The 13,794-nt window shown below is 37.3% G+C and overlaps 1 protein-coding gene and 1 non-coding gene across 2 annotated transcripts in view; both read right to left on the reverse strand.

The window, feature by feature from the left end:
• The window catches only part of FANCM (FA complementation group M), an 85,626-nt gene that overhangs the window by 21,828 nt on the left and 50,004 nt on the right, over nt 1-13,794 (reverse strand). The window contains exons 11-14 of the mRNA XM_066277812.1: nt 12,726-12,939; nt 8,702-8,859; nt 6,817-6,972; nt 3,165-5,034 (exon numbers count right to left, since the gene is read on the reverse strand). Coding sequence (XP_066133909.1) covers nt 3,165-5,034; nt 6,817-6,972; nt 8,702-8,859; nt 12,726-12,939 — 2,398 coding nt within the window. The remainder of the gene's footprint in view (nt 1-3,164; nt 5,035-6,816; nt 6,973-8,701; nt 8,860-12,725; nt 12,940-13,794) is intronic.
• TRNAA-CGC (transfer RNA alanine (anticodon CGC)) lies at nt 13,343-13,418 on the reverse strand. Its single transcript has one exon. It is a non-coding gene; the product is annotated as a tRNA-Ala (tRNA).

Below are 13,794 nucleotides of genomic sequence, written 5' to 3' on the forward strand. Positions count from 1 at the left end.
TGACTGCAACCCTAGATGAAATCTTGATTAAAGCCTCATGAGAATTCCTATGCTAGAACAACCCAGTTAAGAAACTCTTGCCCTGACCAGTGGCACAATGGTTAGAGCGTCATCCTGGAGCAAAGAGGTGGCAGGTTCTATCCAGGGTTGCCACCTGGAGCCCAGTCAGGGCATGTATAAGAAGCAATCAATGGGTACACAACTAAGTGGAACGACTTGATGCTTCTCTCTCTCTCTCTCTCTCTTTCTCTCCTCCCTCTTCTCCTCTCTTTCTACCTGATCTCTGTTTTCTCTCTCTCTGCCTTCCTCTCTCTCAAATCAATGGGGAGAAAAATGAGAAAAAAAGTTATCTTCTTTAAAAAAACTCATGAATTCCTCAACTACAGAAACTGGAAGATAAATGTTTATATTAAGCCATTAAGATTTAGGGAGTAAGTTTTTACACACCAATAAAAAACTAACATAGATCCACATAGTAAATTTCTTCTCACACTCTGTGACAATAAAACATCTACCCAGACAGATAAACTTGAGTAAATCCTTTTTGCAAATGAGCATTCTATAATCCAAATTGTTCTTCTTTTTTTATTACGTTCTAAGGAAGCTAGAGTTAAATGCAGGGCTCAGTTATAACAAACAATTCTAGGAGGCTTTCTTTGTAACTACTTTAGAAGAGTTTTTTTGTTTGTTTTTTTGTTTGGTTTTTAAGGGGGGGGCAAGAGTGAGAAGCATCAATTCATAGTTGCTTTTCTTTAGTTTTTCATTGATTGCTTCTCGTACATGCCTTGATGGGGGTGCTCCAAGCTGAGTCAGTGACCCCTTGCTCAATCTAGCAACCTTAGGCTTCAAGTCGGCAACCTTTGGGCACAAACCAGCAACCTTGGGATCATGTTGATAATCCCACGCTCAAGACAGTGACTCTGTGCCAAAGCTGTCAAGTCTGTGCTCAAGTCGGAAACCTTGGGGTTTAGAACTGGGACCTCAGTGTTCCAGGTCAACACTCTGTCCATTGTGCTACCACTTGTCAGGCTCTAGTGGTGTTTTAATGAACTATTTTTTTAATTTATTCATTTTTAGAGAGGAGAAAAAGAAAGGGAGAGAGAAGGGCGGAGGAGCAGGAAGAATCAACTCCCATGTGTGCCTTGACCAGGCAAACCTAGGGTTTCAAACTGGTGACCTCAGTGTTTCAGGTCAACGCTCTATCCATTGTACCACCACTTGTCAGGCTTTAGTGGTGTTTTACTGAACTATTTTTTTATACACATAATATGACAAATTACCTTAAACCTTCTATTTCAATCAAGTAAAATAAAAAATACTAAATACTCTAATAAGTAGTTCCCGAGCATATATGTATTCAAAATTATATTGCCCATGATTAGTAGTTAGAAAACAATGCTAGAAAAAGTTTTAATGCAAATATCACACAGACAACATCCAATAACAGACTTACTATAAAGGTGTTAATGTAAATATGGAAAGCTTATGGACAACATGCACTTAGTAAAAATACCTACATCAGAGTACACCCAAAACTATGCACAATAGTCAATTTTTGAAAATTAAATATATTTCCACAACTTACTTTAAACAAGCCTTTATCTTAAATAAAACATTCATGAGCCCTGACTGTAGCTCAGTTGGTTAGCAGTGGTCGGCAAGCTCACCAGTCAACAGAGCCAAATATCAACAGTACAACGATTGACATTTCTTCTGAGAGCCAAATTTTTTTAACTTAAACTATATAGGTAGATACATTGTTATGAACTTAATTAGTGTACTCCTCAGCTGGCCACAGAGCCGCCTCATGTGGCTTGCGAGCCGCAGTTTGCCAACTGTTTGGTTAGAGCATTGTCCCAAAGCATAGAGGTTGTTGGTTCGATCCCCAATCAGAGCACATACAGGAACAGATCAATGTTCCTGTCTCTCTCTCCCTCTCTCTAAAATCAATAAAACATTAAAAAAATTTTCATGAATCATGCTTTCATACTACTGTGAACAGCATTAGCATAAGAAAAACATTTACAGAGGAAACTCATTTTACACATTCTTTCACAGCCATAAGGAGTAAGATCCATAAATGGTCTGCTATAATCATTTATACATAAACTAGTGTTGAGTTCTGTAACAGGATTCAAAGGATACTAAAATCATTTTCATATCAATTACCTATCACTGTATTTTCTAGCTTTTCTGTAACTATGTAGTATTAGATCACAGAAATGCAGATAATTCCCCAAGATCTTCTGCAGTTTTGTCTCAATTCACCGAATACACTCTTATTTCTCAACTATTTGATATTAAAAACCCTATACTTCATACTATCCCCCCAAATCCTTACACTTTGTTTCTTATACCTTTATCCCACCATTTTATAACATCTAAGTTCTCTCTATATTATTTTCAACATATCCCCTATTCCTAAAGAGCCAAAATGAAAATCTACATTTAAAAACCGAATCTAATCCAGTTCAAAATTTTGACATTTTCTGTATCTCCCAAATATCCACTATCTTATGATTCCTTTAGTAGTTATTTACACATTTTACTGGTATCTTTTCAAATGTGTATGTCACAAAATTGTTTGTTTTAAAATCAAGGGCTAGGACCAAACTTGTACTTCTATATTACACAGTGTAATACCTTTCCTATGACATGTATGCCATAAATATATACAAAAATAAATCTTATATCCAAGCATCAACTTCAGAAATATATATCAATTATCTAGTTCAATACAGTATATATTGAAATTTTACATTTTGGAAAATTACAGAACTTTGTCTAGAGTAATTATTCTAGAAAGATTTATGGAATCAGAAAAAGCTAAGAATTACATAGGGGAGATATAAAAATGAGACTCATGAACATAGATAAAAATGAAGTGGTTAGCAGGGGGAGGGGGTGGGAGGAGGGGAGTAAAATGGGACATATGGTGACGGAAAATGACTTGACTTTGGGTGATGGGCACACAATACAATCAGCAGTTCAAATGCTATAGAGATGTTTACCTGAAACCTATGTACTCTTATGGATCAATGTCACCTGATTAAATTTAATTTTCTAAATAAAATTTTCTAAATAAATTTAATTTTCTAAATAAAATTATGGATCAATGTCACCTGATTAAATTTAATTTTCTAAATAAATTTCTGAACTCTTACCTCCAGAAGGATGATGGGATTTATGTAAATTGATTTGTTCCTTTTCTATAGAAAGTCCTGAATCATCAAAAGTTGAATTCAATGTTTCTTTGAAACTTTTTAGATTTACCTTTCCATTAGTAGATTCTAGTGTCCTAGGCATTTCCTTTCTCTTTTTAGAGTGCAATGTGTTTGATTCAAAGAGTGGTGTACTCATATGTTTTTCCCCTACTGGCAAAGAAAACTGAGAAGAAGCAGGTGACATAAATTGTTTATCTTTTGCTGTACTCAATGGAAAACGTGCAGAAGTTGGACTCTGCTTATCTTCACTTAGTAAGGTAGTAATAGTTCTACTCATAGAACTATCAACATGATTTCTTGTTACTACTACTTGATTTGAGACATAATCAGTTTTCTTCTTGGTATCTAAATAACTTCCAGATAGATCATCTAAAATTTTATTCTTATTTATATGTGAAGCATGTTCTAATATATCATCATCAGAATCTGGAACACAAAATCCTAAATCAAAGGTAACAGCAAATAAATCTTTAGAGCAGTCAAGAATACATTCATCACTCTTCAGTTTTTCCTCAGGTAAACCAGTCAAATCTTCATGAGATTTCCAACCATTGGTATCACAGATAATTTGATCTTGGGGTTCAGAATTATTGTCTAACAAAAGTTCATCAGAAATTAAGAACTGAGACACTGGGGCCATTTGATCTATACAAGTTTTGTCCGACACATGTAAAGATTTGCATTCATTATTTGAGGGAGAAAGGCTCCCATCATCAAACTCTGTATTAACATCTTCAAATAATAGTATACTCTTATCTTGATCAGTGAGCAATACTGGGAGCCCATTATCAACATCATGCTTGTTTTCTTCAACAAAATACTCTGAACCGCCTGTGTTTATTTGAGTATGATTATTGGATACTAAATTTTCATTTTTAATATCTTTACACACTTTATCATCACAGTCACAGAAGCTTGGCTCACCAAAAACCTTATCATTGTTTGTACTGTAAAGGCAACTTTGTTCAGAAGGATGGTTAATAAATTTAGGTGATCTCAATTCTAAATTCTGTCGAGAAATTACAGCTGAATGTGACATCACACAGGTAGATTTACTGTTTTGTAAATACTCCGTATAGGGTAGGTAAAGCAAGTTTTTAAGTGCAGGACCCTTAGTAATTTCATGTTCCAAAGTTGAGAGTCCACTAAGAGGTGGAGGAGAATGAGATAAAAATCTTTCCACATGAACTACTACCTCTTCTGTTAGTGGATGACAATTATAAAGTTGGTCATCGGCTCTAACTCTAACAAGCCCTTCCTCAAATGGAAGAAATAAGCTAGATAAAACAGGTATCTCATCACTGAAACTGTTAGAACCAGAATCTAAAAAACTTCCAGCAAATGAATCAGGTTTCTTTGTAATCTGACATTCTGGAAATAATCCACACAGCTGATTAACAACATTTCCTTTGCTAGCACAAGCGGCAACAACTTCATCTGTATCTGATGGCTTTTTATCATTTAGGTCTACCTGAAAAATATTTTGATCAGTAGCTAAAGAATCCATAACAACATCATTATTTTCTTTTTCAGGCTGATCTTTTTTCAGTTTTTTAGAAGCTTTTCTTTTTAGAGAACCAATTTTAGTAGGTTTGATATGAGTTTGTTTAAATATTTCAACACATTCTTCATCAGATTCTGTCATTGAGAATGAACTGTCTTCATTTATATTCTTTGTAAGTGAAGATTTCTTGTTACTAGTAAAGGTGCCATTGGCAAGATTATATTTGTTCCTAGGGGCATTAAATGTTGAGCTAACATCTTCTATTTGTAAATAAGATTTTATTTTCAAATCATAGCTGCATTCTCCCTATAAAGAAAGAAAATGAAAGTTACAACAAAATAAAACAAAAAAGCTAATTCTAAGAGATGAGTTTTACTCTACATTAAAATATTTTCCAAACAGTATTACATTACTCAAAAGACTGTCTTTTATACGTTAAATAATTATTCTGATAAACCAAATAAAATTATAAATGACACTACTGTGAAATTATCATAAATTTCTTTAATCAGTTAATATTTTTGTATCCCCAGTACTTAATACATGGAAGACTCATGATAACTATTTGTAGAAAAAACAAATTTAATTAATACATATAATAAGATTATAAAGTTTTTTTACTTCTAACATTTAATAAAACAATTTTTCAGCCCTGGCCGGTTGGCTCAGTGGTAGAGCGTCGGCCTGGCGTGCAGGAGTCCTAGGTTCGATTCTTAGCCAGGGCACACAGGAGAAGTGCCCATCTGCTTCTCCAACCCTCCCCCTCTCCTTCCTCTCTGTCTCTCTCTTCCCCTCCTGCAGCCAAGGCTCCACTGGAGCAAAGTTTCCCCGGGCGCTGGGGATGGCTCTGTGGCCTCTGCCTCAGGCGCTAGAATGGCTCTGGTGGCAACAGAGCAATGCCCCAGATGGGCAGAGCATCACCCCCTGGTGGGCGTGCCAGGTGGATCCCGGTGGGGCGCATGCGGGAGTCTGTCTGACTGCCTCCCCATTTCCAACTTCAGAAAAATACAAAAAAAAAAAAGAAAGAAACAATTTTTCTAATACCCTAATTAAGAAATTAGTATATATAAAGGTAAAGCACACATCCATATATTAAATTTACTCTCTTTTTGAAGGTAATTTATTCTCATTGTAGTTCTGAAATAATGGTATCTGTATGTCTACTAGGCTGTAGGCTAGAATACACTATTTCTAACAAATTTCCCAAAGAAGAACTCTTCTAGTGAATTTCTAAGTCTTACTTAACTCTAAGTTTAAAACTACAGTCCCCACCACTCCTGGCTCATTGTTCCTTCTTACCCATGAATGCTACTTTAGTCACAATTCCTCTACTACTCAGGGACTTAAGCAGTTAACTCTTCACTTGTTGAATAATCAATACATTAAATATTAATGAGAGGATTCTGTCTCCCTGATAGTATATATGATCCCCACTGACAGAATATTTTATCTGGCTTCTTCACTGACAGAGCTGCAGGGCCAGGCACAGACCATGGATACAGAGAACACAAAATAAATGTTAATTTGATAGCACAGGTTTTTCTGGGATTCACAACTAAGTCCTTTATTTACATGTATTTGTGAAAAATAACTAAGAATAAATAGTGTTTGGAATCTAACCCAGGTATTTCAGATTTCACTCTCATAATAGGTTCATTATTCTGACTCTCTCAAGAAAGAATTATTAAGAAATTGTTCAAGGAATCAACAATTCTCAAAACTACCACCAGGTTTGTTGAGATATAATAAACGACTTATGTGATAAACAACATTTCAATAAATTCCATCTAATAAGAATCTTAAATTAGTTTTACAAAGTTTATATAAATCATTAAATAGATTAAAATTTACTCTGGTCTATCATCAATATTTACAGGTGACAGTCTTCTACTTAAATCTACTTCTCCTACAGCAGAAAACTGGTTCCTTATTGAGATCACAAGGAACAATATAGATAAACAAAATATTCTACCTATCATTATTTATAATAAATATTTATTTCTTATAATGACTTCAAATTAAGAGGAATAAAGACTAAGTGTTTGAGTTTCACCATACCAGCAAGAGAAAGTTACAATAAAACCCTACCTCTTCATGTCTCATTTGTTCTATCAGTTGCATAATGCTTATAAAATGATGGCATCGATCTGAATGATTAACGTGATACGTAGGAAAAGGACGATCTTGCCATAGTCTCCATTCAGAGAGAGAGAGCTGATGAATTCCAATGGTTGGCTCTTGAGTCTGATTTATGATTTTAAAATAACAATAGAGACACTCAAATTTCATAAACAGATATTTTTTTAAATCACTTAATGCACAGATAATAAGCCAAAGATAAATATTTTGAACTCATTTAGATCCTTTCAACTAAAATCTCAGGAAAAAAATAATTTCATAAAGTACAAATTTCTCTTTAAGTACAGTTTTAAAAGAAATATTATATGAATTAGTACTTGACAATATTGCTGCTCTTATAGTTCCATGTTATGTGTAATATATAAGAGAATATGTGGTTTCAAGAATACTATAATATTTATATTCTATAATCTAATAAGAAAGCATTCTTAACCTGTCAGTGATACTAATCCCAATTCTTCATGACTGCTACCATTCCTCACTTTCCCTGTGAATTAAAAAATACAAATTCTGAACAGCCATGTATTTCAACCTTTATAAATGCTCTAAAAGGAATCTTTCTTAAGGTTGTTTCTGCATATAAAAGTAACCTAAACAAAATCTCTTGGCTTTCATTAAGTTTATCAAGAATTTGTTCTTGCCCTGGCCGGTTGGCTCAGCGGTAGAGCGTCGGCCTAGCGTGAGGAGGACCCGGGTTCGATTCCCGGCCAGGGCACACAGGAGAAGCGCCCATTTGCTTCTCCACCCCTCCGCCGCGCTTTCCTCTCTGTCTCTCTCTTCCCCTCCCGCAGCCAAGGCTCCACTGGAGCAAAGATGGCCCCGGCGCTGGGGATGGCTCCTCGGCCTCTGCCCCAGGCTCTAGAGTGGCTCTGGTCGCAACATGGCGATGCCCAGGATGGGCAGAGCATCGCCCCCTGGTGGGCAGAGCATTGCCCCATGGTGGGCGTGCCGGGTGGATCCCGGTCGGGCGCATGCGGGAGTCTGTCTGTCTCTCCCTGTTTCCAGCTTCAGAAAAATGAAAAAAAAAAGAATTTGTTCTTAAAATAAATCATAACATCCAAATTAAAGCTTGGCTATAATTTCAAACTGAAACAAAATAAAAACCAGTTTGTACATAGATGCTCATGACAGCATAATTTTATGTTAATAACATACTGAAAATAATTATAAAACACAACAGGAAAATTAGTCAAAATATGGTACACGGCAAGTTTCAATTAACAATCATGTAAAGCACGCCTATATAGAAATGTTCATATAGCACAGACTGATAAAGAACAGACTGAACTTACATAAATATATTACAGTCATGTGATGTATTATTTCTATTCATTCTATTATAATTGATGTGAGGTTATATTATATATGTAATATGTTTTAAATATATATAAACCAAATAAAGAAGAAAATTACAGAGCCTGACCTGTGGTGGTGCAGTGGATAAAGCATCGACCTGCAATGCTGAGGTCGCCGGTTTGAAACCTCCGGCTTGCCCGACCAAGGCACATATGAGAAGCAACTACTACAAGATGATGTTTCCCACTCCTCCCCCTGCCTTTCTCTCTATCCTTTCTCTGAAATTAATAAATAAAAATTTTAAAAATATTAGAAGTTTTACAAACTTAGACTTTAATAGTGTTTTTTAAACTGTTTACATTATAGCCCGACCAGATGGTGGCACAGAAACAAACAAACAAATAAATAAATAGATAGATAAATAAACTGTTTACATTATAAATTTTTTAAGTTGACATTCTAATCATGAACTTTCTCTTTACACCCAAAGCTACTGCATAATCACTACAAAGAACATCTGAAAACATATTCCACTTACTGGTTTATTCTCCTTATTTTGTAAAGATAGAAATTGAACTTGAGGCAATGTTATTTCCTTAATTTTATCACTGTTTCTTAATCTATAAAGTCTGTTCCATAATTTAAATTCTTCTTCTGATAAGGACCAATTTTTCTTTGAATTACTTTGTCTCGTTCCTATAAATTGAAAAGTAATTGTAAAGAAGTTAAAAATAATCTGCTAGGCAAACACAATATATACATCAACTCTGTCTACTCATCTCTGCTAAACCACTGATTCTATTCCTTCAAACTAGTATTCTTCATATAATCACCCTGGTTATTACTCCCTGCTTCTATCCTCTCCTAAACATTTCTCACCTCTACGAAGTACTAGTGTACCTTCTGTCTAAGAGCTAACCTTTGGTAATGACTTCATTAACAGAACAGAGCCAGGTATCTAGGCTCTCAGTCTTGGCTTCTTTTGGACTCTCTCCATTTTGTTGTCTAAGAACTGGCATGAAACGGTCAGATAACTTAAAAATAAAAACTAGTGGCCGGTTGGCTCGGTGGTAGAGCGTCCGCCTGGCGTGCAGAAGTCCCAGGTTCGATTCCCGGCCAGGGCACACAGGAGAAGCGCCCATCTGCTTCTCCACCCCTCCCCCTCTCCTTCCTCTCTGTCTCTCTCTTCCCCTCCCGCAGTCGAGGCTCCATTGGAGCAAAGGTGGCCCGGGCACTGGGGATGGCTCCTTGGCCTCTGCCCCAGGCGCTAGAGTGGCTCTGGTCGCGACAGAGCGACGCCCCGGAGGGGCAGAGCATCGCCCCCTGGTGGGCAGAGCGTCGCCCCCTGGTGGGCGTGCCGGGTGGATCCCGGTCGGGCGCATGCGGGAGTCTGTCTGACTGTCTCTCCCCATTTCCAGCTTCAGAAAAATACAAAAAAAAAAAAAAAAAAAAGAAGCATTGATGAAAGGAAACATTAACAAATTTAAATGAGAACAAAGCAGGTGATTAGGAGGAAAAGGACCTGGAAACATCATGATTTGAAAACCTTGAGAGGTACTATCTTCCAATGCATAAACAACTGCTACATAGGTAAACCAAGAATCATACTTGTTCTTTGTTTCTAGAAGAAACTAAATCAATGAGAAAAAGGTACAAAGTCAGATTTTTCAACATAAGGAGGAACTTTTTTCTATATAAGGCTGTTCAAAAGAGGAATGAGGCCCTGTCCATTTGGCTCCATGAACAGAGTTATCAGCCTGGCATGAGGACGTCCGGGGTTCAATTCCTAATCAGGGCACACATGAGACGCGGCCATCTGCTTTTCTCCCCAACCCTCTCTGTCTCCTCTCTCTTCCCCTCTCGCAGCCAGTGGCTCTACTAGTTCAAGTGGCAGTCCGGGAGCTGAGGACAGCTCAGTTGATTGGAGCATTGGTCTCAGATGGGTGTTACTAGGTGGATCCCAGTCCAGGCATATGCGGGAGTCTGGGATCACTATCACTTAAAAAAATAAAGGAATGAACCTTCATAAAAAAAATAATACAATTTCGGCCTGACCTGTGGTGGCGCAGAGGATAAAGCATTGACCTGGAACACTGAGGTCACCGGTTCAAAACCTTGGGCTTGCCTGGTCAAGGCACATATGGGAGTTGATGCTTCCTGCTCCTCCCCCCCCTCTTCTCTAAAATAAATAAATAAATAAGAATAATTTAAAAATAAATAAAATCAATCAATAAAAATTAAAAAAATACAATTTCTACCCTGGCTAGTTAGTTCAGTTGCTTAGAGCATCATACAATATGCCAAAGTTGAGGGTTCAATTCCCAGTCAGGGCACATACAAGAATTGACCAATGAGTGAATGAATGGGTAGAATAACAGGTCGATGTCTCTCTCTTTCTCAAATCAATAAAATTAAAATTTTAAAAACTGCAATTTCCTTTAACAGAGATATTCAAGTTGAGGCTGGATATTCATTTTACAAGAATGCTACAGAAAACATTCCTATCTTGACAGGTAATTAGACCAGATAATTCCAAATTTCCTTCCAAATATTAAGATACTAGTCCTGACTGGGTGGTCCAGTGAATAGAGCATTGTTCCAGTATGCCAAGGTCCCAGGCTTAATCCTTAATGAGAAGCAACCAATGTGTGTACAACTAAATGGAACAACCAAGTGGAACAGTAAGTTGTTGCTTCTCTCTCTCTTTCCCTTCCTCTCTGTCTCTCAAATCAATGGAAATTTTTAATTACCTAATTTTATGATTTTTTAAAAACCTTCCTTAAAGACTAAAATTTAAAAGAAAAAGTTGTTTCTTATTTTTTCATAGTGCTAATATTTTAAGATTTTAAAAACATTTTTTAATGTTTATTGATTTGGGAGAGAAAGGAAGAGGAAAAGAAAGAGAGAGAGAGAGACAGGAACATCAATCTGTCCCTGTATGTGCCCTGATTAGGGATTGAACTGGCAACCTCTGCTCTTCGGAAAGATGCTCTAACCCAGTGGTCCCCAACCCCCGGGCTGCGGATCGGTACCGGTCCGTGGGCCATTTGGTACCGGTCTGCAGAGAAAGAATAAATAACTTACATTATTTCCGTTTTATTTATATTTGTCTCAACGATGTTTTATTTTTAAAAATTGACCAGATTCTCTCTGTTACATCCGTCTAAGACTCACTCTTGACACGTCCTTGGTCACGTGATACATTTATCCGTCCCACCCTAAAGGCCGGTCCGTGAAAATATTTTCTGACATTAAACCGGTCTGTGGCCCAAAAAAGGTTGGGGACCACTGCTCTAACCAACACTATCCGGCCAGGCCTCAAGATATCTTCTTGGTATTACCAAAATCTCTGCAGCTTTTAAGCTACCAACACTCTCATTACTAACAGAGGCAGATTAAGGTCGGTTGAGGCCCTGGGCACAGAAGAAAATAATTGGGCCCCTTAAAAAAACGAGACATGGGGAAATTAAAAATACATGTTAACTATATCTTTAAATAAATAAAAAGTGTGATGTACTATTAATGTTAAAATTGCACATATGAAACCAAACTTGGTGTCATTAGAAAAAAGTGTAAAGTTGGGGTTTTGCGGGGCCCTTCAGAAATCAGGGCCCAGGGCACACACCAGGTGCGCCTGCCGTTAAATCTGCCTCTGATTACTAACTATGCTCCCTAGAACCAAAGTATGTTTTTCACTGACTCAGTATCACCAATAACTTGGTCTAACTTTGTCACAATTTAAAAAAGAAAAAATGAATTTCCTCCTTCACAGAAGAAGCAATTACAGAGAAGCATAATGTTTATAAATCCTTTCTTTATTTAATCCTGCGGTGTGCATGCAAATTTTGTAAAGGCTCAGCAAGCCTCTAGCCAGCTTACCAACCAGATATGTTTTAAGGCTCTAGGCACTGCCTCTTTGAAATGTAAATATCAAGAAAGACAGTGTCCCTATCTCCACATCTCCCAGTCAGGAGAGAGTTTAGCTTAGGCACCTATCTCTGAGCTGTTATTATCTGCCCTTCATTGATATAAAAAGTTTTACTATTGTATTTCCTTGGATAAAGGCAACTAACACAAATGGCTACCTCAACTACCAGGTGAATTTGGGATGAAGTATGAAAAAAATGTATAGCAAATGATGTTCTCCTCTTACACGGAAATACGCTACTGTTGATCTTGAGAACACGTATATAAAGAATTGTGTTTGGGGAGAATGAATAGGATAGAATTTTTTTCTGTCTTTGTATTAATCTTAGTTGACGGCCTACACTAAATATTGTGATCTGGTTCAATGCTTATTCAAAATAAAACTGTTTTCTTTCTTTTCTACATTTTGTAAAGAGGATTCTCTAGGTTGGCAGGATACTTTTAATTTCCCAACACTAAGTTTCATCCCTCCCTACTGCCGACACCTCTTTCCCGTTAGCACACCTCCTTTCCAAAGACAACACGCACAACATCCTAGAGTGTACACTGACTTCTCAGAGAAATGTATCAATATGTGATCTACTAACTAACAACAGAAAAACATGCATGTTTCAAATGGAAAGTTTTTAATTTACCATTACGATAGGAAAAAACAGATGACTTCCGCTGCAATTTCCGGGAAGGCTTCTCTGGTTCATAGGCACCATGTGTGACATACATTTTACATAATTCTGGATTGATTCCATTAGGAACCATTCGTGGACTCGCTCGGTAGAAATGAAGGACCTGCGTGTTACTTGAAATAGCTTTATAAATACTTCTTTTGTTGGACTGACTTTGATTATAAGTCTGTAAAAACATAATCATAAATGTCAAATTACATTATTTCTATAATAATCAGCCATAACAAGCAATTATATTAGCTTGTGTTTATTCTATTTTTATTATTATTATTTTTTTTTCTGAAGTTGGAAACAGGGAGGCAGTCAGACAAACTCCCACATGCGCCCGACCAGGATCCGCCCGACCAGGATCCACCCGGCATGCCCACCAGGGGGCGATGCTCTGCCCATCTTGGGGCGTCGCTCTGCAGTAACCAGAGCCATTCTAGCGCCTGAGGCAGAGGCCACAGAGCCATCCTCAGCGCCCAGGGAAACTTTGCTCCAATGGAGCCTTGGCTGCGGGAGGGGAAGAGAGACAGAGAGGAAGGAGAGGGGGAGGGGTGGAGAAGCAGATGGGTGCCTCTCCTGTGTGCCCTGGCCGGGAATCAAACTCAGGACTCCTGCACGCGAGGCCGACGCTCTACCACTGAGCCAACCGGCCAGGGCCGTTTATTCTAAATAGTAAATTAAACTCTGATCCTCTTAAATACTTAGACAATATCAGTTGTCTTGATTTTGAAACCTGTTAACTCTTGATGAAAATTATATCAAAATCTAGTATCACAAATCCTACCTTAGTAACTATATCGCACAAAGGAAATCGTTTATTTTAGTATATTGCTGTTTTTGAATGACCGATATTTATATATAAGTGTATTTTGTTTTTAAAAAATACTTTTCCCTTATTTCAGCTTCTTTATCGCTCTACACTTCAGGTTTCTTTACTGTATACAACAAGAAAAGAACTATTCCTTTCAGGATTGTTGAGGCTTAAATAAGATATTGCATCTGAAGCAGTTAGAACAAAACCCAGCACAGAGTA

Source organism: Saccopteryx bilineata, chromosome 4, assembly GCF_036850765.1.
Source record: "Saccopteryx bilineata isolate mSacBil1 chromosome 4, mSacBil1_pri_phased_curated, whole genome shotgun sequence".
In the NCBI taxonomy this organism is placed as follows: Eukaryota; Metazoa; Chordata; class Mammalia; order Chiroptera; family Emballonuridae; genus Saccopteryx; species Saccopteryx bilineata.